This window comes from Meriones unguiculatus, chromosome 11 (genome assembly GCF_030254825.1).
Source record: "Meriones unguiculatus strain TT.TT164.6M chromosome 11, Bangor_MerUng_6.1, whole genome shotgun sequence".
Taxonomy (NCBI): Eukaryota; Metazoa; Chordata; class Mammalia; order Rodentia; family Muridae; genus Meriones; species Meriones unguiculatus.
Window position 1 is genome coordinate 92,808,205 of NC_083359.1, and position 24,283 is coordinate 92,832,487.

The window sequence follows — 24,283 nt, forward strand, 5'->3', positions numbered from 1 at the left end:
TCACCTCCTTACAGTTCACTTAGGGTCATCCCATCAACAAGGTCATCTCTTGATGGCACCACAAGCTCCAACTCATGAGCCTTTGGGAAGGGGCATTTCATATCAAAAGCCACAATAAATAGTATCTTCTTCTTGAGGGTTGTTTATTTAGAGCCTGACAAACTGTGTTTTCCTCTCTCTTCCTTTTCCTTCTCTTGCCACTACCACTACTGCCATCATCATCATCATCATCAGCAGCAGCAGCATCTCCTCAGCGGACTCCTGAGAACCCTGTCCAGCAGCAGCTGCCCTCCTTTGTTCTGACATCCCCGGACGAGACCTGCAGGGGGCTCTGCTTGTCCACTGACCTCTCTCTAATCCTCTTGGCTGTTTCTTGTTATGCCAAGTGGAAATATCAGGTTTTTGCCTGAGATTGGCATCAACAGTGCTGTTAAAGCCCCAGTCAGCATCCCTGTCTCCTGGGTCCGGCCCTGTCACCTGAGCCTGGGGACTGCTAGCCTGCTCTTCTCTGCCCTGCCAAGTGACTGCTCACGTAGGTCCCACTGTGCCAGGCGCTCAGAGAGAAGAAACCAGACTCCCGGCTTTTTGCATAGAGCTGGCCCCTTTTTCTGGAGGGAGAGTCACAGAGCTGACCGTGGCCCCCAGGTGTTGTCAGCCAGCCTTCTGACTCCATCCTGGCTGCCCGGAACCTAACCTAGCTGACAGTGGACAGCACTCTCTCGCCTGGTTCCCAGATCCCCCAGGCCCTCGGCTTCACTTGTTGAGTTTAATCCCAATTCCTTGTTTATTTAGCTTGAACTGAGGCAGGTGAAAAGAAAATTTCACAAGCGACCAGTGTACAGAAAAATAGGTAAAATCCTAGGTTTTATACACCAAGAGAACAAAAGCAAGGAATCAAACCCAATATGTCAGTGGAGTTGTAATAAACAAAGATGGAGGACACTGGGGACAGAAAGACCACTTCTGGGGCCACCTGCTGGTTTATAAAGAACCTTGGTGTAGAGTTGAGGAGATAGCTTAGTGGGCAGAGTATTTGCTGAGCAAGCACAAGGACCTGAGTTTGGATACCCAACATTTACATAAAAGCTGAGCATGACAGTGTATATTTATACCTGAATTATGGGCTCACAAGTGCGCGCGTGCCCACGCATACACACACACACACACACACACACACATACACACACACACACAAACACAAATACACACTCTTGGTGTAAACTAGAAACAGCAGTTCTGTCCAAATATCTCGGTTCTTGTAGATATCCTATAGAAGAAGTACAGTTTGATTGCTGTTTTGAGGTGAGGGTAGGGACATTCCCCTTCTTTCCCCAACAGCCCTGAGTCTGGGTACCAGATGAGTGCAGTGAAGCCTTTTGCTTACTCCTGCAGAAGTTGTCTTTCTTGCCAGCTATGGGGTCAGCCAAACTGGGAAGGCTTCCTTGAACAAGATCATGAGACTTCTTGGGCAAAAGCGTAGAAATGGGGGCGGAAGTATGAAGGGGAAGGCAGGGGATAGTTGAGGATGTGAGCTTATAGGAGCAGGAAGGTCAAGTTAGTCCAAATAACACTTTGCATGAATTCAAAGGGTCTTTCTGTGGCTGTTCATGCTTTTAACCCCAACACTTGAGAAGTACTGGCAGCTGGATCTCTGTGAGTTTGAGGCTACCCTGGTCTGTATGGTGAGTTCCATTCACCCAGAGAGACACAGTGAGACATTATCTCTAAAAATAAATAGGTAAATTCAAGTTGCGTGTGGCTTTAGAAGAATCAAACATCAGTCTCTGTTGTCTACCAGTCTATGGGGCTGGGTAGACACAGACCAGAATTTAGAGGTGGTCCAGAAGGAACCCTCACTTGACAGATGAGAAGAGGGTTCCAAGAGAAGAGTCAGGCAGGGCTAAGATAGCCTTCCCAATTCCAGGCTTCTGGAGGTTTCTTGATATCCTCTTCCTCCCCTCTCTACAGTGTATCTGGGTGTTAACAGAGTTTCCATCAATGGGCTCAATTAGGCATTAGATAAACTTTACAGGTAAAAAACATTTTTCCTTTCCTCCCTCCCACTCCCTCTTTCCGTCCCTCCCCATCTGCCTTCCACAGTCCTTCTGTAATGTAATCAGTAATTTATAACTTAGGGTTTATCAACGTGGGTTTGTGTATAGTATATGTACTTAAAGGTAACGACTTGCCTGAGCTCTCTGTGGCCTGCCATCCTACTCTGAGTGGCCTTACTTCTAGTGGAACTTGTTGACACTGGGGGACTTAAGCAGAAACATGTTCCTTTGAGTCCCTGGGGCACATGCTCATGTCTCAGTCTTTTTACCCTCCTCTGATGGCTAGCCAAGTGCCCCCTGTTCTGACGACCTGCTTCGCCTCTCAGTACAAGCTTTGTTGCTTTCCTTCATTCTCACTTACCTGCTTTCCCCAGAAAAATGTCCCTTGCCCCATGCCCACTTGTGGGTCCTCCTTCTGCAAAGGATCTTCACCCCATGTTCCTCTTTTGTTCTGTGGGGGACTTGACCCCGTTTTGAATGAAGTTTAAAAAAAAAAACAAAGAAAGAAAGAAAAAAGGAAGCCAGTGGTAAGAGGATTAAGTCTAAGAGCAGCAATGAATCGAAAAAGTAAGAAGACACGGTTTCTACATGAAAGAAAAGGAGGTCTTCAAGGAAAAGGGTTTCTCTGTCCTCTTGTACAGCTGACCATGAACATCATACCTCAGCAATTTTTTCATGCTGACATTTGGCCAAGAGTCATAACCTCTACTTGGGAAAACGTGGTTATGTTTTAATCATGCAAGGCCTCTCTACTATTAACCTTTGACAGGCTTTGTGGTCAAACAGGTGGATTCAAATGCCACATTTAACACTTCCTGGGCATGTTACCGTGTATAGGCCAGGCACCTACTGCTCCTGACTCTGGGCTTTCCCATCTCATGATCTGTCATACATGGTTAGGTGTGGGTGCGTGTGCCTGTAATCCCAGCATTTAGGATGCAGAGGCAGGAACTTCTCACATCCCAGACCAGCCTGGGGCTACATAGTAAGACCCTGTCTCAAACAGAATGAATCCAAATGAGCGAAATCAAATCTATCATGCGCAGTAAACATTCAGAAACATTGGCATGCTAAGCACCCATCGCCAACGGTGCTGCTGTGCTTGTAGTGTGTTCCAGGTCTTCTGTTTGGCAAAAAGTTAAATATTAAAAACTAACATGATGTATATGGAGAAGGTAGTTGCTAACAAAGCACAGCTACTTAAGGGTGGAAGCCTGATTTAAGTCACTCTTAAAATGAGAACATCACAGGACCACAAAAGCTTCCACAGCCCCGCACCTCTGTGGTTCTAGATTATCAAACTCTCTCCAATTCCGTCCCATGCCACTGCACCCTCACTCTGAACTTCAGCACATGGCTTCTCTTTCTCTCTATCTGGAAGAAGCTTAAACTTTCTTCAGGGTATCTGTTTTCTGCCCTGTGCTTCAGTTATTTCCACCATCCTTTCAAGGAGAAGTCAAAAAATGTTAAGCAAAGGAGCTTGGACTAGTAAGAGCAGGGTTTTTGCTGATTTTTCATCCTTATTTTTGAGACAATATCTTGCTATATAGCCTTGGCTATGGCAGACTTAAAACTGGTTACGTAGATCAGGCTACCCTCAAACTCTCAGAGGCTCTCCTGCTTCTTCCTCCTGAGTGCTGAGGTTAAAGGTGTATACCACCATACCTCACTTTGTTCAAGGTTTTAATTTTAGGTTTTATGCAGGAGTTCTTTAAGGAAAACAGTTCATCTTCCTTTGAGCCTGGAGAGAAGGGCGAGGGATGGGTCAGGTCCTGAGCCAGTGGTAATCTTTATGATTCTGGCAGTGGAAATGAAAATTTGCATCCTAGAGAGATATGACTAAGAGAGACTTAACAGAACTTGGTGGCTGAACTGGCATGCTACAGAATGGGACATAGGGCAAGCAGGTAGACCAACACTTATTAGTTTTTCAGTGTGCTTGGCAGGAGTTACACAGAAATAAGGAAGCTGTGCGTATTCCCAACCTTGGTGAGGGGGAGTTGAGATGGGGGAAGAGTATGGGTTCGTCTGGGGCCTCTCATGTGAGGGTGGAAATTCCTTGCAAGTGCCAGAATGGAAGTTGAGCTCTAGAGGGAAGACAGGGGGAAGGTAGAGATTTGCAGAACACTCAGTCTGGGTGACCAAGGAGAAAGGAGGAAAATACAGAAAGAGAACACAAGACCCAACCAAGGGTGTTAGAGGAGGAAGATCTGGATGTGAAGGGCTAAAGGAAGACATGGGGAGAATGGTGTCAGACCAGCCAGGTTATAATTACATCTCTCTCTCTCTCTCTCTCTCTCTCTCTCTCTCTCTCTCTCTCTCTCTCTGTGTGTGTGTGTGTGTGTGTGTGTGTGTGTGTGTATGTGTGTATGCACCACAACACAGATGTGGAGGTCGGAGGACAACATTTGGTACTGGAGATTTACCTCAGGTCGTCAGGTTTGGCGGCAAGTGCCTTTATCGTTTGAGCCATCTTGCTTGCCTTAATTGTTTTTACATAAAGAAATTCGGGAGCGGAACGATTATTCGAGTGTAGAAAGACTGGTGGGAACAAACCAGCATGGCTGCTCCAGGAGCCTTGCTGAGAGGTCCATCTGCTGGAGACTGCAGCAGCAATCAAATGGGATTGGGAGGGGGAGTGGGAGGGGGAGTGGGAGGGTGCTCAGCGGGTTCAGAAAAGAGGTACTTTGGTTAGAGAATGGAGCTGGGGTAAGGAAGAATAAAGAGTCTGGGATGTCCGCTGTCTTTCTAGTTGGATTCACTGTGGCTTGGAAAAAAGAGGAGCAGTCCTATGATCAAGATGATCCGTTCTATGTTGGACTGTGTTTGAAATATACATCCAGGTGGATTAGAGTCATGAGCACATGGTGATTGATGCCAAATGCTTGAATAGCATTTTTGGAAAAAAATAATAAATTCGTGATGAATGCCTTGCAATGGGTTCATAAACCATGACAGTTCTTTGTCTCCTCTTCTCAGTGGCTGTTCTTCAGTTTATATTGTAGTCTGAGCTCAGCCTCATAATCTTCATCTTTGAAAAGCAAGACTGTGGGCCCTGCTAAGTTGTTCAAGCTGGCCTTGAACTCACTCTGTAGCTCAGGAAGGCTTTGGGTTTGCAACCCTCCTGCTTCTGCTTTCTAAGCAACTGGGATTGCAGCCTAAACAGCCAGGTCTTCAGATCATCTTACCGTAGCCACTCATCTCTAAGAGCAGAAGATACCAGAAATTAAAACAAACAAACAAAACAAACAAACAAAAAAACAAAAAAACAAACAGGAAGATGGTTAGATGGTTCCTGGCCCATTGCTTTGGTTCTGACTGTATTTTTCTCCTCTCTAAACAAGACTCTTAAAAGAGTAATGTTAACATTTTCTCATTTCCTATTGTAGTGCCTTGTAATCTAGTTCCCCTTGAATCACTCTTCTGTAACTGGACAGAGGTGGTGAACTGATGAGGCGCACTTTCAGTCCCAGCACTCAGGAGGCAAGAGGAAGGCAGATCTCTGAGTTTGAGGCCAGTGTGGCCGATAGAGTGAGTTCAAGGACAGCCAGGACTGCACAGAGAAACCCTGTCTCAGAATAAATGAACGAATGAATGAATAAATAAGAAAGAAAGAAAAAAAGAAAGAAAGAAAGAAAGAAATTGGTCTCAAAAAGAAATTGGTCTCAAATGTCACCAATGAACACTCCTCCATTGCTGATGGGAATGTAAACTTGTACAACCACTTTGGAAATCAATCTGGCACTTTCTCAGACAATTAGGAATAGTGCTACCTCAAGATCCAGCTATACCACCCCTAGGCATAGGCTCAAATGTCACCAATGACTTTCTTGTTATCAAACCCAGTGCTTCTCTTTCTACACAGAGTGACACAGTCCTAAGTTCCTCTCTTTGTCCTTCCTTTCTTGGTTCTTTGACACCTTTGCCCATCCACTGTGACTTTTTAGGGTCTCCTCCTTCTCGTCCTTGAAATGCAAATCTTCCTCACTCTGGAAGATTCGTCTATCTTTCCACCGTGCGTGGTTATCTTGCTGTCATGGCTTCTGCTGTGGAGCACCTGCCCACTGTGTCTTCTTCCCTCTGACCTCCACCCGCCCCTCCCAGCTCCTGACTCACCATCTTTGCCTCAATCTTCTGTTTCATCAACAGGTTGGCTGTTCCCTGGGATTCAGTGATCCTATAGCTCTCCTTGTTTGTAGAGTTCACAGCCAGTGAGATCTCAGAAGCCTTTCTCTTTGCTCACACTGAGAAGCTGGTTCTTTGGAGGTTTTTTTTTTGTTGTTGTTGTTTTTGTTTTTTTTCTTGTGGATTTTTGGTACCCCGGTCCAGGCTCTCTTCATGCCCACATTATTGCTGTTGCTCTCTATCTAATCTAAATGCCTCCCGTTTCCTCTCAGATTCAAACCAGCTCACTCACTTCCAGATTAACCTCCTGCAGCTTCTGTATGGCTTTATTTCCTCTGCTCAAGAACTCTCAGTTGCTTTCCATTGCCTACAGAAAGTCCAGGCTGACCATGTAACAACCATATATTTAGTCTGGGTCTTCTTGAGCAAGCCTTGCTTCTAAGAACTAGCCCTTAGCTAGCCCTCTCTTTGGCCAATGAGGGTTTCCTTGCCTGCTTCTCGGCTTTTTCCTCCCTCCCTCCATCCTTCCCTTCCTACCTTCTTTCTTTCCTTTCTTCCTCCCTCTCTCCCTCCCCTCCCTTCCTTTCTTCTTTCCTCCCTTGCTCTCTCCCTTCCTTTCTCCCTCCTTCCCTTCCTCCTTCCTTTCTTCTCTCCCTCACATTATTCTTTCTGTGGTGGTGATGGATGGAACCCACGATCACGCAAGCATTCTACCACTCAGCTACACGCTCAGCCCCAATGAGGGCTTTTTGAGAGACACTTGCATACAAACTAAAATACATAATTTCTCTGCTTTCAACCCTGAACCCAGTAAATAAGTAATACTGGTTATTGATTAGTATTAGTATTATGAATAAAAGTGGGAAGTCGCTATTTTCTCATTTAATACATGCCATACATGACATAGTGGATACAAATCACTCAAGACGTAGATTCAGGTAATGAGAACAGTCCTTGCTGAGAGTTCTCTAGTGGGTGGGAATAGTTTGATGCCATTTCCTAAGCCGGTGTGTACTTGTGTGTTCCCTTCAGGACTTAACATACACAGTTCCTCTGCCATAAGTGTCCTGCCTGCCACCTCCTTGGACCTGGACCCCCTGCATTCCCATTCCCAGGACCCACGTAGATGTTATCTCTTCCCTTGAACATTTGTAGGGAATCCCTAGGTAGAACGACCCTTCCCTCTCCTTCCACGGCGTTGGGTGTCTCCCACACTTTGCACTGGCCTGCAGCTTATTTTTCCTTCCATATGAAGTTTCTGGGGGGGGGGGGGGGGCGAGAGGGATGGTTTCTGATGCGCCTTTTACACCCAGCACCCCACTCTCTACACAAAGAACAGCGAATAACTTGAAAATTGTGCGGTATGCCAGAGCCCTGTAGCCCCAGGAACCCAGGCCAAGTCTGCCAGTCGCGGCCCGTCCTGAATTCATTTCCACCTCATTAACTGGGGCCCAGTCCCGCCCCCGCGGCCCTCGTCCTGGTTCCTCCATTCTGACACGGCCGCCTCCCTTTTCTCCTTTCTCTCTTTCCCTGTCATCTTGCCAGCTCAGCTTCTATCGCTTCGCGTATCGTCACTTCATCTCCTTTTCTCCGGGACTCTGTCTGCGTCTCTGTCTTTGGGTGTTTCTGCGCCTCAGTCCGTCTCTGTGTGCGCTTCCTAGCCCCCTGCGCCCCGCCCCTTGCCTAAATCCCTCCAATCCCCAGGCTCGGGCCTGGCGCTCCGCTCTGCCATTGGCCAGCCTCTACTCTCCCCCCCGCCCCCGCCTCCCGGCCCCCTCCAGGCCCCTCCATTCACACAAAGTTTGGCTCCGGCGCTGCAGAGGGAGGGGGCGGCCCGGCCCGGCCCAACTCTGCCCCCGGCCGGCCCGACCCCGGCCCCAGCCCCCGGACAAGCCCTTATCTGATCCCGGCTCGGGGTTTAAGAGTCTTGGCCCTGCCCGTCGCACAGCTCCGCTCGTCACTCCTATCCGCCCCGTCTGTTCATCTGTCCCGCTGTCTCTCGGTTCATCAGAGCAAGCCAATCCACCTCCGAGCCAAGGTAAGACTCTGGCCCTGATGAAGGAGTGCTGCCGTCCTGGCCGGGGTCCTATCCACTTAGGACATCGGGGTCCTCTAGCCCTTCGGTCCCTACCTAGGCTGGCTGGCCTCGGCAGTACAACCCTGTCTCCCTCCTTCAGCCTTGGCAGTTCCAAGTGGACTCCCCTGGGAAGAGCCCCTCCTCAAGGGTACTTTATTCAGGCTAGCCCCTCAGGCCTTCCATCTGAGAAAGGGGCTTCCGTGATGTCCCCTCGTCATTTGGCACACCTGCAGTTGCACGGGGCGCGTCCGGTTAACTAGAGTATTCAGTGCGTATAAAGCCTGCACCCACCCACGCGGGCATAGAGATTGTGCCCCCTGCTCCCAGCAGGCACAGGTTACTCCTGCTCCCAGCCCTCCCCCTTACAGTGACATTCACACAGTGACACTCTTTGACGGATGTTCTGATCACCAGTTTGCACATGGGGAGAAAAACAAGCATTGGATTAGAAGTCACAGTCAGCCTGGTGTGCCTGGAACCCTCCCTCCCCACTCTTCCTTCCATTCCAACTTGGTTCCTATTTTGAGAGACCCCTCCCTACGCACACCCCTCAAATTGCTTCCCAAGGAGAATATCAGAAGGAGCAGGCTCTTTCTTCTGGATTTAGAGGGTAGATTAGGGTCTATGAATTCATCCTCCAGCGATTCCCTCTCCCATTCTTTCTCTTCCTCCAACAGGGACTGGCCAAGGGCAGTCATGTTAAAAAAACAATTGATTCTAGGAAGGAGAGCTGAGGCCCAGAATGGCTAGAAGGACAAAACTAGAAAAGAAAAGAAAAAGTGGGGGTAGGACTTCTAGTGTCTTAGGATTTCATTCCAGCAACTGAAGTGTCCTGGGCAGGCTGAGGCTGACCAAGGGGTGTAAAGAAACAGAGACAGATTTGGACCCATGGGAAGGCACAGCTTAAAGCCTGATTAGGTTGCTTATCAATACAAATTCTGACAAGAGATTTCTGGCCAGACCGCCCTTGCTGTGGCGTTTGAATTTTTTTTTCTCCCTATGGGACAGACTGCTTTAGGTAGTTCCGGAGGGCAGGAGATGGTGAAAGAAGATTTGGGAGCCTCCTGTTTGGGGTTATGTGGAAGGCACAGAGTGGGCGCTGAGAGACTGGCACCATGAGCCGGCAGTTGCCGCGAGCTCAGCTGAGTTTCATCGTGAGCACTGTTCCCTGATCTCCAAGGAGTTTTGACTATGTTCCTGGAATGATGGCGATTCCATCCTCTGCCAAAGCGTCGGGTTTGTCAACTCTCCGGGGTGTAGCCTGAGTACGGGGACCAAGTCTAGGAGGAACCAGGTGTCCTGGCTCATAGCTGGTTCTTCAGGAAGGAGGAAAAGGGGAAGCAGGCAGGGAAGGCGTTGTGCCAGGGAGAGGGTCCAGGGCTGGAGTGCAGAGGCGGTAGGCTTGACCCAGGCAGTGCCAATCCCTCCACCCACCCCCCCAGCCTTTGGTCGTGGTGGCAAGGGAAGGAAGAAAGAAGGGGGAGTGAGGGGGTGATCTGGGCCAGTCCAGCCTCCCTAAGCCCTTGCCAACCTGGGTCCTGAAAGGAACTGCTGTTTTCTGAGCCGTTCCCCCCACCCCCAGCTCCCATCCAGAGCCCAGAGCAGCCAAGTTGTCTCAGTGGATATCAAATGGCAATGACTCCACTGACTGGGGGTGACTGGGGCGGGGAGGGGGGGCACGGTCCCATTCCGTGTGTAGCCCTAATGCAGGATCCTACTGCTTTTCCTTACTCTGCTGGGTGTGGGTGTGGGGAATAACACCTCTCCACACTGTGCCCATATGTCTTTGGGGGTCACATAGCTATGTGGGAGATAATATGGCATTTCCCAAATTCTCTCTATGGCCCCCACCTGCACTCTGCATGAGCTCATTTGCATTGCAGTTTGCTGGCTTGGGCTGGAAGGGAAATGACTGGTGGAAGACCCAGGGACCTTCCTCTCTCTCTTTCCCTTAGGGACCAGGGAGGCTGGGATGTTTAGATCCGGGTGGGTTCATATGAAGTTCTTTGCCTTTATGCTGGGACTGGAGGGATAAGAGTTTCAAAGTTGAGTAGCAAGGTCCATTTCCAAAAAGGAGATTTCTGGGCACCCTAGGCTGGGTTTGTGTGCACGAGCTGCAAAGACAGGTTGAGGTCCGAAGCACTGGTGAGGAGGGAAAGAGACACAAGTCCCTAAATTTTCCTGCAAAGTTATTTAGGACGGGGAAGAAAGAAAGAAAGAAAGAAAGAAAAAAAAAGACTCCAGTGTCCCTCCCTTTCCCGGCCTAGATTCTTCTCTTGCCTGACTGGTCAGTGCTACTGTCCAGGCTGAGGCCAAGCTGTCCAGGACAGTAGTGAGGCCCTGGAAGGGGCAGAGAGAAGGGATACCAGGAGGCACCCCATGGAGATGTAGCTGCAGGAAGACTGCCCAGAAAGGGGAGTTTTGGACTTCAAATGTCTTAGCACAGAATGGAGGGCAGCTGCCTAAAACCACTCCAAAGAATGGGGAGTTTTTGCATTCATCTCATCACCTCAAGTCTGGGGCCAAGGGCTTTTTTCTCTCCTCAGAGACCAGTGTCCATGTTGTCACCATTCTTCATAGAGAGAGTACGTCCTGGGTGGCCACTCTCCACCCTTCTCCCCCCCCCCCCCATCAGAACCTTGAAAGGGCAAAGAGAAAAGGATTGTGGGAGCAACCTTCCTGTGGGTGTCTGCCTGCCTGGAGCCTGGTTTTGAGGTGGTGGGGAAGGGAGGGGCTGTCTCTGGAATGTGGGAGAGACATCAGAGCTGTGTGGTCTGCAGAAGCTTGGAGAAGTGGGGGCTCTAGAAGACTGGGTTAATACATGGCCCTTCTGCAGCTCTACCAGTGTATGTGTCCTGGGGGGGGGGGCATGTGTGAAACTCAGGGAAAGAGGTTAGGCTCCAGTAGGGAAGACATCCCATAAAAAGAAAGGCTTTTGAAATGATGCCTGGGAAAGAAAAGAAGACACACTTCTGGTGGTTTAGAGAGATGGCTCAGTGGTGGAGAGCACTTGCTGCTTTTGCAGAGGACCTGGGTTCAGTTCCAGCACCCACACAGCAGCTCACAACCATCTGTAAGTCCAATTCCAGGGGATCTGACACCCTCTTCTGGCCACCTGCACACATGGGTTGTATGTACTTAGGTACACATGTGACCCTGTGCCCCATGATAAATAAAATAAAAAATTTAAAAAGTCTCAGTCAAAACAAAAACAAAACAACCCACCATTAAGGTTTCTGAGAGGAGCTGCGGAGCTCTTTAATGTAGAGTTTATATGATAACTGTCAAGAGGCTTCGCGTGGGTGGCAGGGTGACCCTTAACTTTGCCACCTTTGCATTCTGAGAGGTAACACAAGGCTGTTGAGAACACGGCCTTGGAGTCCTCTTTACTGGGTTTAAGTCCTGGCCTTAGCAGTTAGTAGCCCCACAGTTTCCCTCATGCTGTCATCACGGCTAACAATAGTTGAGAGGATTAAAAGAGTCAATATTTGCATAGGGCTTAGGAGGTGGGCAGCATGTCAAAGGTGTAGTTGGCTGTTGACATTCTCTGGGCTCTCCAACTCTTTCTACTCTGTCCTCTCTCCTGGCTCCTGGGACTAGTCTCAGCCCTCATGGTGGTTTTCTGATACTTCACCCTAGATCTGAGAAGACAGGAGAATGACTGAGAAATTAAACATGGGGTTTCTGTTTCATGCCAATACGCTGGCTGTTACCAGAAACAGGACATTCATGTCATGGCCCATTCTTCCCATGAAATTTGTGCCAAACAGATTTCCTGTCTTCAATTCAGAATCAATAACTGTTCTGCTGTATACCGTTCCCTTCCCCAGACAATCTCTCATTCCTAGCAACCTCTGCTTTTTAGCCAAAGATACCAATTTCTACCCCTCCATCTGGGCTACGTATGTATCTATGTATCTTCCTGTAGTTCTGTTCCCCTTCATGGCTCTGTTTCCCCTCTCTTTTTTGTGCTGTATGTATGTGTTTATGTATGGATGTGTGTGCAAGAGTATAGAGGGCAGAGGGTGATGCTGGGCGTCTTCCCCAATCTTTGTCTACTTTGTATTTTAAGATGGGATTTCCTATTGAACCTGGGGCTCACCAGTTTGGCCAGACTGATTGGCGAGCATGCCCCAGGAATCCTGTTCTCCCTGGTACTGGGATTGTAGGCATGTTCACTGTGCCTGGCTTTGTATGTGGGTGTTGGGTATCCGAACTCAGGAATTCATGTTTGTGTATTAGGTGCTTTACCTATTGAGCTATCTCTCTAGCACAGTCTCTCTCTCTCTCTCTCTCTCTCTCTCTCTCTCTCTCTCTCTCTGTTTGTGTGTGTGGTAAGGAGAGGTCTTATGAAGCTTGCTGTGTATCCAACCATGATCTTGAACTTTCTGTTCTCCTGTCTCCACCTCTCAAGCGTTGAGATAGTAGTCTGTGTTACCACACTGCCTACCAGGCCTGGTTTTATGTGGTGCTGAGGCTGGAACCCTGGGCTTTGTACATGCTCTGCCTGCTGAGCTTCATTCCTAGCCTGTCTCTTGCTCTCTTCATTTAGCATCTCTTCCTTCTCAGCTGGCTTATATGCCCTTCTCAGCTTCTGTCCTCTAATCAGCCTGTCAATTTCATCAATAGTTACTAATGATACCCACCATCATGGCTTTTCTGACTCTGGCCTCTCTCCTTTATTCCTTCCCTTAACTGCTCCGCATTTGGTTTTGATATCAATAAGCAGTGATTTTTTTTTGATAAGCAGTGATTTTTATCTTGCCCCTTCCATGCTTAGACACTCCTGTTAGCATTAGACTGAGATTTCCTGTTACAATACTTAAGTGACTTTCTGCCTTTTCTACCTCCCCTCCTGAACCCCATCTGTTGAGACTGTGTTTTCAAGGGTTTGGTCCTGAGGGACACACACAAGGACAATTAGTTCCTGAGTACACTCTTCCCAGGTCCATTGCCTGAAAACTTTGCACTCAATCATCTTCTTTTATTTTCAACTTTGACTTTTCCTAGGATACCTTATTCACGGCAAATGTTAGAGGAGATGTCCTGTCTTTTGTACTTGCTTATGAGGTCCTCTAAGACATGCTCATGTCCCTGTCATATTGAGGACCTCCTGAAGCAAAGGCAAGGCTTCCATCCCTTGGCCTTTGGACACACAGCAGAGGACTTCTGCTTTTTTCCAGAGATGGAAAAAACAAACAAACAAACAAACAACAACAACAAAAAACCCTCTGTCTACCTTGAATCTAGGCAGGACTCTGTTCTTGATCATTTGGGAGAAATGCCCATGTGTGTGAGACCCCATTACCTAACTCTCTAGGGAGCTTCAAGAGTGACTTCTCATTGACCAACCATTTCATCTGGTAGGGACAGTGTTGCCCTAAGATTATAAGCAGCAGACTCTTGGACCCCAGTTCCTTGTCCTCCCAGCATTGCTGGCCCCTCAGTGTGTTACCCTAAGGTTATAAGCAGCAGACTCTTGGACCCCAGTTCCTTGTCCTCTCAGCATTGCTGGTCCCTCAGTGGGAGATCTAACACCAGCCTGGAGCTGGGCTTGTCAGCTGGTCAAAGTCCAGTCTGGGACAGTCCTATTGACTTGTCCATACTTCTGAGCAGGGATTGCAAGGTGGGAGATGTGGGAACACTCAAGGGGGTGTCAGCCTGGCCTCTTAGTGTTACATTCTCCCTAGAGTAGCTCCCTCAGCTCTTCTACTCTTTCCAGTCCTAACTCTGAGATCCAGATACACGCCTCACCCCCATGCTTAAAACCTGGCTGATTCTATGATTTAAAAAGATACCTGGATGGTGTATAAAAGGTGAAGGTGAGTGTCTGAGGCTTTCCAGAGCAGTGACTCTTAATTATTTTTTTAAATCTCACTACCCCTTTACATTTAAATTTTACTGAGGGCTCCAAAGAACATTATCTGCATGGGTTGTATCTATTGAGGCACATCATGTTAGAAAGAAATGCTGAAGAGACTTAAGACCATTCATAATTAATTTAATAATAATGATAACCTGATTGCCTGTTGATTGTGAGATTTTAAGTCAAAGTAGCTGTTTTATAAAACAAAGGACGAGTAGGGGTGACCCTGTCTTTTTATTTACACAATCTTTTTAATGTCTAGTTCAGTAAAAATCACTTGGTTCCTTCTATTTGCTTCTGCATTTAGCATGTTGCAATATCACATGCCACGCACCCCAGGGTGATCACTCTTGAAATAATGGGAAGAACAAATAATGCAACGTTGGTGTTATGACAAGGATAGGTTTGGCTTCAGAAAGCCTCTGAGAGCACCTCAGGAGTGCTTGAGCTGAACCCCGAGAACTGCCCATGTGAGGAACAGCAGGAGACATTTATGAAAGTCTGAGCATCTCAGCTGATGTCCCTCAGCAGAGGCTTCACTGGTAACTCTGTGGGCTGTAGGAGATGCTACCTGTTTGAGGTTGAACCTAGCTCCTCTACCCATTAGCTATGTAACCTTGGGTAAGTCCTTAACATCCCATGCTTCTATTTTGTCCTCTATGAAACAGAGCCTTTAAAAGGCATCTGCTGCCAGGTGTGGTGGTGTGTGTCTTTAATCCCAGCATTCAGGAAGCTGAGGCAGGAGGATCATAAGTTCAAGACCTGTCTGGTCTACACGGTGAATTCAGTGTCAGTCTGATCAACTTGATGAGACTTTGTCTCAAAATAAAAAGGGAAAATAAGGGCTGGGATATAGTTTAGTGGCAAAGTATTTGCCAAGCATGTATGAGGTTCTAGGTTCAATTCCTATGACAGAGCATAAATAAGTAAGCATCTGCTGTTTAGAGTGTAGAGGATGATACAACACTAGAAAGGTGACTAGAAAGGTGCTAAATCTTCCTCTTCCTCTCCTCCTCCTTCTCTTCCTCCTCCTCTATCTCCTCCTCCTCTTATGTTTGCATGCATGTCTGTGTGAGGGTGTCAGAAGCCCTAGAACTGGGAATTGAACTCAGGTCCTCTGAAAGAGGAGTCAGTGCTCTTAACCCCTGAGCCATCTCTTCAGCTCTAGAAAGACATTCTTAAGCTTACTGGTCCAGGCTGGAGGAAATCTGATTAAACTCTACAGCAGCTCGGGTAGCGCCCTTTCTCCTGCAGGCTGCCTGCAGTCTTTTGCTAGGTTCTTACGCTCTTCAGAGCTCTCACTAACCCATTCCTCAGAGCCCCTGCACTGAACCCTACCTCAGACCTAGCTGGTGTGTGTTGGGGGTGGGCCTGAATTGGGTGTGGGTGTACACCCTTGGGATGAGTACTCTGACTTGCTGATCCTGTGCTTGATTCCCCTTAGCAGCGCAGCTGATATTACTTTCTGGGTTCAGACTGACTTTCCTGGAAGAGCACCGAGAACAGCAGCCCTTGTTCTTAATCACTATAGTTGCTTTCTCTATCTGCAGTGGGGGCTGTAGAGGTCTTATAAGAGGGCAGCACCAAGCTGGGTATGGTGGCACATGCCTGTAATCCCAGCACTCAGGGAGGCAGAGGCAGGAGGATCTCTGTGAGTTCAAAGCCAGCCTGGTCTGCAAAGCAAGTCCAGGACAGCCAAGGCTACACTGAGAAACTCTGTCTCAAAAAAAGAAAGAAAAAGAAAGAAAGAAAGAAGGAAGGAAGGAGGGAGGGAAGGAAGGAAGGAAGGAAGGAAGGAAGGAAGGAAGGAAGGAAGGAAGGAAGCACTAAACTAGGGAGATGGCTCAGTGAGGAAAGTGTTTGCTCTGAGTTCAGATCTCCATCACCCATGTAAAATCTAGGTCTTGTGTTGCTGTAGCAAAAGACACCTGACATCAACTTTAGGTCTCCACACACCCTGCCACTTACCCACCCACACAGAATAAGAGGACAGCATGCAAGGAAGCAGCAGACCAGACTGCCCTCTAAATCTGAGCACCCAGAATTTCGGCTCCCTCTCCTCCTGATGCCTGACCATTCTGGCACACAGCCTCCACCAGCTGTGGCTCTGGCCTTCGGCTTGGAACCTTGCTCTCTCATGCTGCTGTTCACAATCCTACCCACACAATTCCCTTGACTAGAGGGCAAAACGGAGGTAGGAGTGGGAGGACTCAGACTGCCCACCCATAGCCCTTCTCCCAACTCCTATCCCCAAGGCCTTCCTGTTTAGACTGTCCCCTTTGGTCAGTGGTGGGTTTGGGGGCCCTAGTCAATCTTCTTCTTTTGGTTCTTGGTCAGTGATCCCAAGGGAGCTGCTGGGGCTAAAATCTCCCCAGTCTCAGCCTTGCCCCACCCTGTCTTCCACTGCCAGGCGCCCCCCAGCTCCCGCCCCTGGGCTGTGGGACAGTGAGAGGGCCTAGGGGCTGGCTCTGCATACTAATGTCCTGCCCATTGTCAAAGCCCCTTTGTGTCAGAGAGCTCCATTGAGGCGGCTCCTGGGCGGGCACAATGGGGGCTCTGTCCCCAAGTTCCCCCAAACAGTCACCTGCTTTCAGAGCCTCCCCCCACCACCCCTCACCCGCCCCAGTGTCCAGAGGGCCCAGAGAGCATGGGTGTGGGGGGAGTCTGTGGGCAGTAGGACACCCTCACTTTGGACAGGCTGGGGCGATGGCATCTGACATGGCTGACTGTGGAGGGCAAAGCCTGAACCACCGGGGTGGGGGCGGTCTGCGGAGGGAGTTGGAATGCAGGTCTGAGAGGCCCATGACGGAGTAGGGTACACACAGCCCGCCCGTGCCTCCTTCTATATGCCCAGCCTGGACCTGCAACTGCCCCGCCCCTTTCTTATCCCTGCTCGTGGACACACGGCTCATATATGCAGAGACACACAGGCACACACTCATCTATGCGGCCCCACACCCGCCCCAGCGCCCCAGCCAAGCAGATGTGCCCCGGTACAACGTGCAGACCACATGTCCACACCGCCTCCCATCAGCGTATGCACCTGCGCACCTCCTCTCCCCACTTCACCCCCTTTCCCTTCCACCCTCCTCCAGCAGCTGCTGGCGACTCAGTACCATCCCCCCCTCCCCGCCCCTCACTCTGCCCTCTGCTGCTCTGACACAGGTTTTAACAAGTTTGCACTTGTTGTGACCTCAACAATGTGGCCCTGGGGCGGGGAATGTCCTGCTGCCCCAGACTGTACCTGCTTATACGTTAACCACGGACACAGCCTCAGCCAAACTTGGAGTACAACTTTCCTACCTCTGCCCCAGCCTCGGAGTGAGGTTAGTGGACCAGGACCCCCACCCCAGCACTGAGTCAAGCACACAGGTATAGATAGATAGATAGATAGATAGATAGATAGATAGATAGATAGATAGATAGATAGATAGATAATGTATCCTGACCCGGTGGGCAGGCTCTGGTGGATTTTCTGTTGCATTTCCCCCAGAGCACTCCAGAACATCCCGATCCCTCATGACCCTGAGAGGTTGACAGGATGAGTATAATTTTTCTCAGCAAGACTGAGAAGGGGAGATGAGGTGCCCAGGTAGCTGCTGACAAGAATGGTCTCTTGTCTCTAGTTTTGTTGTTTGATTTTTTTTTTTGTACTGGCTGTTTCTGGCTCTACTCAGACGGTCTCTTACTCCTATGGAATTTTACCATAGTTGCCTTTCACTCACCCTTTTCGGAAAGAAGTTGCCTGCACAGTAACAGTTGGGAATAGAGAACTGTAGGTATGGGGACCTTCACTGGGCTTCTGGGTACAGAAAGGGTTTCAGAAGGTCACTTTGAGCAGGGTGGACCTACCTCTTTCTGCTTCTTACTCTGCCTTCAGCCCTGCTCCTGCTACTGACTCTGGAGAGCTGGAGAGAGTTATCCTTCAGCTACATAGCTGATTTAGAGCTGGTGACCACTGTTGGCCGCAAGCCTTTGTGGTACTCAGCTCTGCCCTTCCCAGCTCATATACCTGTCTGCACAGCATCTGTGCTGGGTGTCTGTGCCTATGATAGTATTCTGGTCTGGGGCATCTCTCTAGTAGCTTGGAGTAGATGCTGTAAAGGAGGGTTAGGTCTGGGGAGAGGCCTTCTATCACTTCAGAGACTTCAGGGCTGAGCTGACTTCTGAGGTGCACTGGGTCCAGGGAGGGTGCATGAGATCGCAGCTGCAGTAGCTTCAGCAGAAAGCAAGCTGAAGTGGTTAATGCACACTGATCTCCATGATGCTTCCCTTACGTCAGAACTGCACAAAATAACTGCAGGATCCTGCTATTCCTCCCCTCTACTCATTAGCCAGATGCTTCCCTCTGGCTACCGGATTCAGCCTAAATCATGTTTCCCATCAGTCTCTGCACCTCATCCATCCCTTCTATCTGTGTTCCTCTGCCTCTGAATGTCCAGTTTGGGTGAAGGAAACCTGACCACAATCCTTCCTGCTGTGCTGTAGCGATCAGCCAAGTGGAGGGGCACCCAATGAGACGCCTTGCTCTGAACACCACTCCAGATCTACTCAGAATCTGCTTGCCACCCTCACCCCATCCCCATCCTTCTCAAATGGAATGTAGCTAAAGAATATGGGGGAAAGTTAGGAAGCAGCAGAGAGACTGCCTCCTGGGGTGAAGGTTGACCTCCTGGGACTGCTCTGTGAGTCAGAGGTTGCCTTCCATCTGTGGAACAGTAGCCTTGAGGAGGAGCTGGAGCTGAGAGGACAGTAGGAGTCATAGGTAGAGTACTCATGGGTCTCCATAGCCCTCAAGGGTGCAAACGAGAATAAATTGCTTGCCAGATGGTGCAATTCTGCACTCCTTTAATTCCAGCATTTGGGAGGCAAGAGGCCGGTGGATCTCTGAGTTCAAGGCCAGCCTGGTCTACAGAGAGAGTTTCAGAACAGCAGAAAGAAAGAAAGAAAGAAAGAAAGAAAGAAAGAAAGAAAGAAAGAAAGAAAGAAATTGCTTAAGCAACAACAGGTAACACTTGCTAGAAAGAAGAATTTCCTTGGTTTGAGGTATTACTAGGCACAGGAAAAGGAAGAAAAGAAAGGAAGTCTGTGTCTCTGTAAGGAAGGTCGCCCTGTAGTCACCTTGTAAACCAAGTTTGGGTGGCCTGCACAATAGTTCAGATGACTTTCAGAACCCCTGTGGGAAATGGGCTTTCTACATAGTTCAGAGGTTCCTGGGCCACTTTCAGAGCCTGCAGAGAGAGCATCCTCCAGTGTTTCCCCTATTCTCTCCAGAGACCCCACTAATTTCTGTTTCACTTCTTACAGTGTGTTTCTGGCTTGGCTGCTGCAGGAGGTAAGAGAGGCTTTGCTCCCTGATGGAGGGGAGAGTCAGCTCAAACACATCCCAGGCTGGGAGAGGACAGGGAACAAGCTCCACGTGATAATATTTCAAGTGTAAACCAACTGTCACTTCAGCACCCCAGGGTCAGATCTTGTAGGAAGGAAGAAGGTGGATGAAGGCCAGGACTACTGCCCTGATGCCAATGTCAAGTCACATGCTCCATTGGCAAGCTGTGTGATCTTGGGAAAACTGTCCATCTTTTCTAAGCTGTGTCTCCTTTTTGGTTTTGTACATGGAGGGGACTGAATGGGATGTGCCTCCCAGCACCAACATCCTGTGACTCAGGGCAAGATGACAAGTATGGACTGGGTTCAGTTTGCAGTGCCAGCCCTCTTAGAAACTTTCTGGAGCAAGGCAGCTACTCTAAGTCTAGTTTCCACAGCATTAGCATGAAGGCAGGGCTGTCACCAACCTTCTGTGAAGGATTGGTCTACGTATCATATCACATGGAGCCATCAGCAAAATACTAGCATGTGGGAAGGGCTGGGCTGGGGCTGTTGGTGATACTGTAGGAACACAGATGAAGGGCTGAAGGCCTTCATGAAAGGCTTTCCAGAAAAAGTGACATCCAAGCTGAATCCTGAGGTAAGAGAACTTAGCAAGCAATGTGGGATTGGAAAAGGTCCCATTTTGCAAAGAATTGTTTGCTGGAGTAGTTTCCTGAAGTGAGAGGTGTTTGGTATGGCTAGTGGGAAAGGGATGTGTGAGGAATGGATAAAAGATAGAGAATATTGATGCTCAGAAGTTCAGCAAAAGTCAGACTGTAAGGGACCTTGTCACATCTTCCCTTCTGGGAGCTTTAGAGACAGGTCCCTCTGGTTCTCCTCAACCCTTTCCTCCCAACTTGTCTTTCTTAAAGACTCTCCCTTCTTGCCTTGGTCACACTGTCCCAGAAGGCACTGGCTCTGCCTGGATGATCTCTTGATCTAGGCTAAAGCTTCAGAAGTTTTAGGCCAGGGCTTGGCATTGCTTCTCCCTCTCCCACCATGAAAGAATGCTCTAGCTCCTATGGAAAACTGGATTTCTGGCATTGAGACATTCCTGATAAGCAACATACCAACTGCAGCCTCAGTTTCCCCATTTGCCCACCCTCACTCCGAGAGCAGGGGTGATTCTGAGGAGGTGAGGCTAAGGATGACTGGCAACAGGGTCTGGGACAATAGATAGAGCACAGCCTGTCAGTCCAGAGTCAAGGCTGAAAGGGGACTGAGTCAGTGCCTGCAAGTGCCCAGAGGTCTGAGAGGAAGGATCTGCCAGATAAAAGCAAAGTACGAGTTCTTCAGAGGCAGCCCAAGGGAGGGAAAGTAATATAGAGTGCTGTGCATGGGTGATAATCCATGGGAATTGGTTCTTTTCTTCCCCCATGCAGATCCCAGAGACCACACCCATAGCATCTCCACCCACTGAGCCAGTGGCTCATTGTCCCCTGATGGGCTCTTTGTTCGTTGGGGCGAGGGGGAGGGAAGGAGGAGTGGAGGAGGGAATTTAAGACAGCACTACACTTTGTGTAGTGCTGGCTATCCTGGAATTCACCTTGTAGCCCAGGCTAGCCTCGAACTCAGAGATCCTCCTACCTCTGTCTCCTGAGTGCTGGGATCAGAGGTATGAGCCACCACCACCTGGCTTCTTATGGGCTCTTTTAAGTCCATAAATGTCAGGTGCTGAGGAAGACTCAAAAATGAACAAAAGATACAGATTAAGAATCAGTTCAAGGACTAGAGAGATGGCTCAGAAGATAAGAGCACTGACTGCTCCTCCAGAGCTCCTGAGTTTAATTCCCAGCAACCACGTGGTGGCTCATAACCATCTATAATGAGATCTGGTGCCCTCTTCAGGGGTGCAGGTGTACATGCAGACGGAACATTGTATACAATAAATAAATAAATCTTAAAAATAAGATCAGTTCAGGGGCAGGACAAATGGCTCAGCAGTTAAGAGGACCAGGGTTCAATTCCCAGTATCTCCACATGGCAAATCACAATTGTCTCTAATTCTAGTTCTAGGGGATCTCAGGCACACGCATACATACAGGCAATACAGTAAACATTAAAGGGCTGGAGAGATAGCTCAGAGGTTAGGCACACTGACTGTTCTTCCAGAGGACCTGAGTTTAAATCCCAGCATACACATGGTGGCTCATAACCATCTATAATGAGATCTGCACACATGCAAGCAGTATACTGTATAAACAATAAATGAATAAATCTAATTTAAAAAAGCCATTAAATTAAAAAATCAGTTCAGAAGTGCTTTTCATTTTGGCAAAGATGGAGGTGGCCCTTAGTGCAAGGAGTGGGGCACAGTAAAATTATCCTGTGGGAGCTGTCCTGGGTGCCTCCTCACCAGACAGTGGCTCCTGAGTCTGCTTTTGCCTCTTGTATCTCTCTATTATCTAGTGATGATAATATCTCATCACTAGATAATATAACTTGAAGATGACAGATTAGCAAATGCATAGAGAAGGGACCTTTAGCAAAGGTTCTCTCTCTGTCTCTCTCTCTCTCTCTCTGAGATAGTGTTTTACTAAGTAGCTCTGGCTGTTCTGGTACTCACTATGTAGATCAATCTGGCCTTGAACCCACAGAGATCTGTCTGTCTCTATCTTCCAAGTGCTGGAATTAAAGAAAGGTGTGCGCCATCACACCCGTCTCTCTCTTTTCTAAAGTAGGAATTGCAACTGGGCTCCCGGGACTACTAAGGCACAAGTCCTGTCAGCTTGGAGCCTCTCTAGTGTCAGATCAGGTGCCAGAACATAGTCTTCTGAGGTCCTGAGCATCCTAAGCCCGGAGAAGCCTGCTAGCTTCCTGGAGCCTCTGAGTTTGGAAGTAGGTGAGGGGGTGGTAAGGGCCCAGAGATCAGTCATCGAGGAACTGAGATCTGTTCAGCATTCCTTGCTGCACGCTTTTCCCGTCACTTGGCAGGCTGAGGAGGTTCTGGAGGAAGCCTCATGTTGGGAATGGGTGGGGGAGGGTTGGGATAGAGCAGTGAACTGGAAGCCCCTCGAATTTGGAGGCCGTAGCAAATCCTATCCCACCAACTGCAGTTACCCTAGAGAAAGCAGTAATAAGGCCTTGGTTCAGCTTGATTGGCATCAAGCCCTCAGGGGTACGGAGAAGCAATATGAGTAAAAATCCCGGGAGACTTGGAGAAAGCTTCTGGCTTGCTATTAAATAAATGTCAGCAAGTCACCTCACCTTTCCGAGTCTTAGTTCCTCTAATCCAGAGGAATTCTTTTCTTCATCTGCAAAGCACAACAATAATGATGTCTTTATTTGCATAAGGGCCTTACAGATTTCACATACTTTATTTATCTCTTGTAATCCTGAGCACACAATCAAAGTGTATTGGCTCCTTAGATGAGGAAACTGAGCCCTAGAGAGATTAAGAGATTGACTGAGGTTCCCATAACTCACGAACTGATGAAGACCAGAATGGCAAACAGTGGCAACAGAGAACAGAAAGAGAATTTGGCTGTGACACAGAGGCACCGGGATAAAAAATAGGTTTCATTTGTTAGTCTAAGTCCACTTGAAAATGGGTTTTTGAGCTGGGTGTGGTGGCACACACCTTTGCTCCCGGCACTCGGGGAGGCAGAGTTGGGGGATCGCTGTGAGTTTGAGGACAGCTTGGTCTACAAAGCAAGTCCAGGACAGCCAAGGCTACACAGAGAAACCTTGTCTCAAAAAACAAACAAAAACAAAAGCAAAACAAAAAAATGGTTTCTGTATCACTATGCTAGGAAGATTCTGAGGCTCAGCCAGGAAAATAAATGTACTTTTATGAATCAGTGATATCTGGTGTGCGTGGATATGTGTGTGTGTGTGTGTGAAGATGGCTCATATAGGCTGTATAGTTAACATCTATAGCCCAGAATCCATCCTGACATATCAAAGTCCTTATACACCGAATGATTAGAAGAACTTCAAAAGTACTAGCTTAAAAAATATGCATGAGCTCAAATCTCTGACTTCAGAAAGCTGTGGTGAAATGTTTCTGGAGCACAAAGGGACTATAAATATTTCTGCCTGGGTGCCTGGAGCAGCCTCCACGGCAAAGAGAGCACTAGGACTAGAGCAGGACCTTGAGGAATGGGAATATTTTAGAGGGAAGAGGGTGTGGAAGAGAGTTGGGGGAAGTGGGGAGACTCTATGGAGAGAGTTGCAGAAGCAAAAGTGAGGACACATGTAGGGGAGGGTAGGAAGTGTTCTTCATGACAGGAACAGGGGTTGTGGGGAGGAGGCAAAGGAGAGGCTTCTAGAGCGAGGCGGGGGTAGGGAGGTAGAGATGTCAGGGAAGGATCTGGAGTTCCACATCACGCAGTTTTGTCATGAAAGTTGAAATAATTCACTGATGGATCTCAAGCCTGAGCTGAGTGATGGGTCAGACAGGGTGCTGCAGGGCTCCATGGCAGCTGAAGGACCGGGATGGGGATGGGGATAGGGATACGAGCTTGGGCAGGGTGACCAGGGAGTCATTTCTCCATTTCAAGTGAAAAAGAATACAAGGGTGAATGGTGGGAGCCTACCCAGAGAGTGGGGAGACTCACAAAGAGGCAGAATTGATAAGACCTGGTGACCAAATGAGCTGAGAGATGAGAGAGAGAGAGACCAGATATCCAGTTTGGGCACTAAATGAATGGAAGACAATTCTCTGAACGAGAGCAAAACACACAAGAGATTCTCGAGGAGAAGACACGTGTCTGTACACTGGAAACTGGAGTGTTCCAGAAAGAGGGAACCTGTAAGTACTTTGCCATACAAAGCCAAGGTGAGGCGGAA

At 48.6% G+C, this 24,283-nt stretch overlaps 1 protein-coding gene across 2 annotated transcripts in view; it reads left to right on the forward strand.

Annotated features, from left to right (window-relative positions):
- The first annotated feature begins 8,046 nt into the window (after positions 1-8,046).
- The window catches only part of Kcnj10 (potassium inwardly rectifying channel subfamily J member 10), a 34,196-nt gene continuing 17,959 nt past the window's right edge, over positions 8,047-24,283 (forward strand). The window contains exon 1 of one of the 2 annotated variants that reach the window (XM_021650598.2): positions 8,047-8,217. Coding sequence is in view for 1 of the 2 variants with exons in the window: in XM_060364707.1 (XP_060220690.1) it covers positions 20,046-20,090 (45 nt within the window). In the remaining variant the exon portion in view is untranslated. Of the gene's footprint in view, positions 8,218-20,005; positions 20,091-24,283 lie in introns of those variants that run through there. The other variant, XM_060364707.1, reaches the window with a different exon arrangement.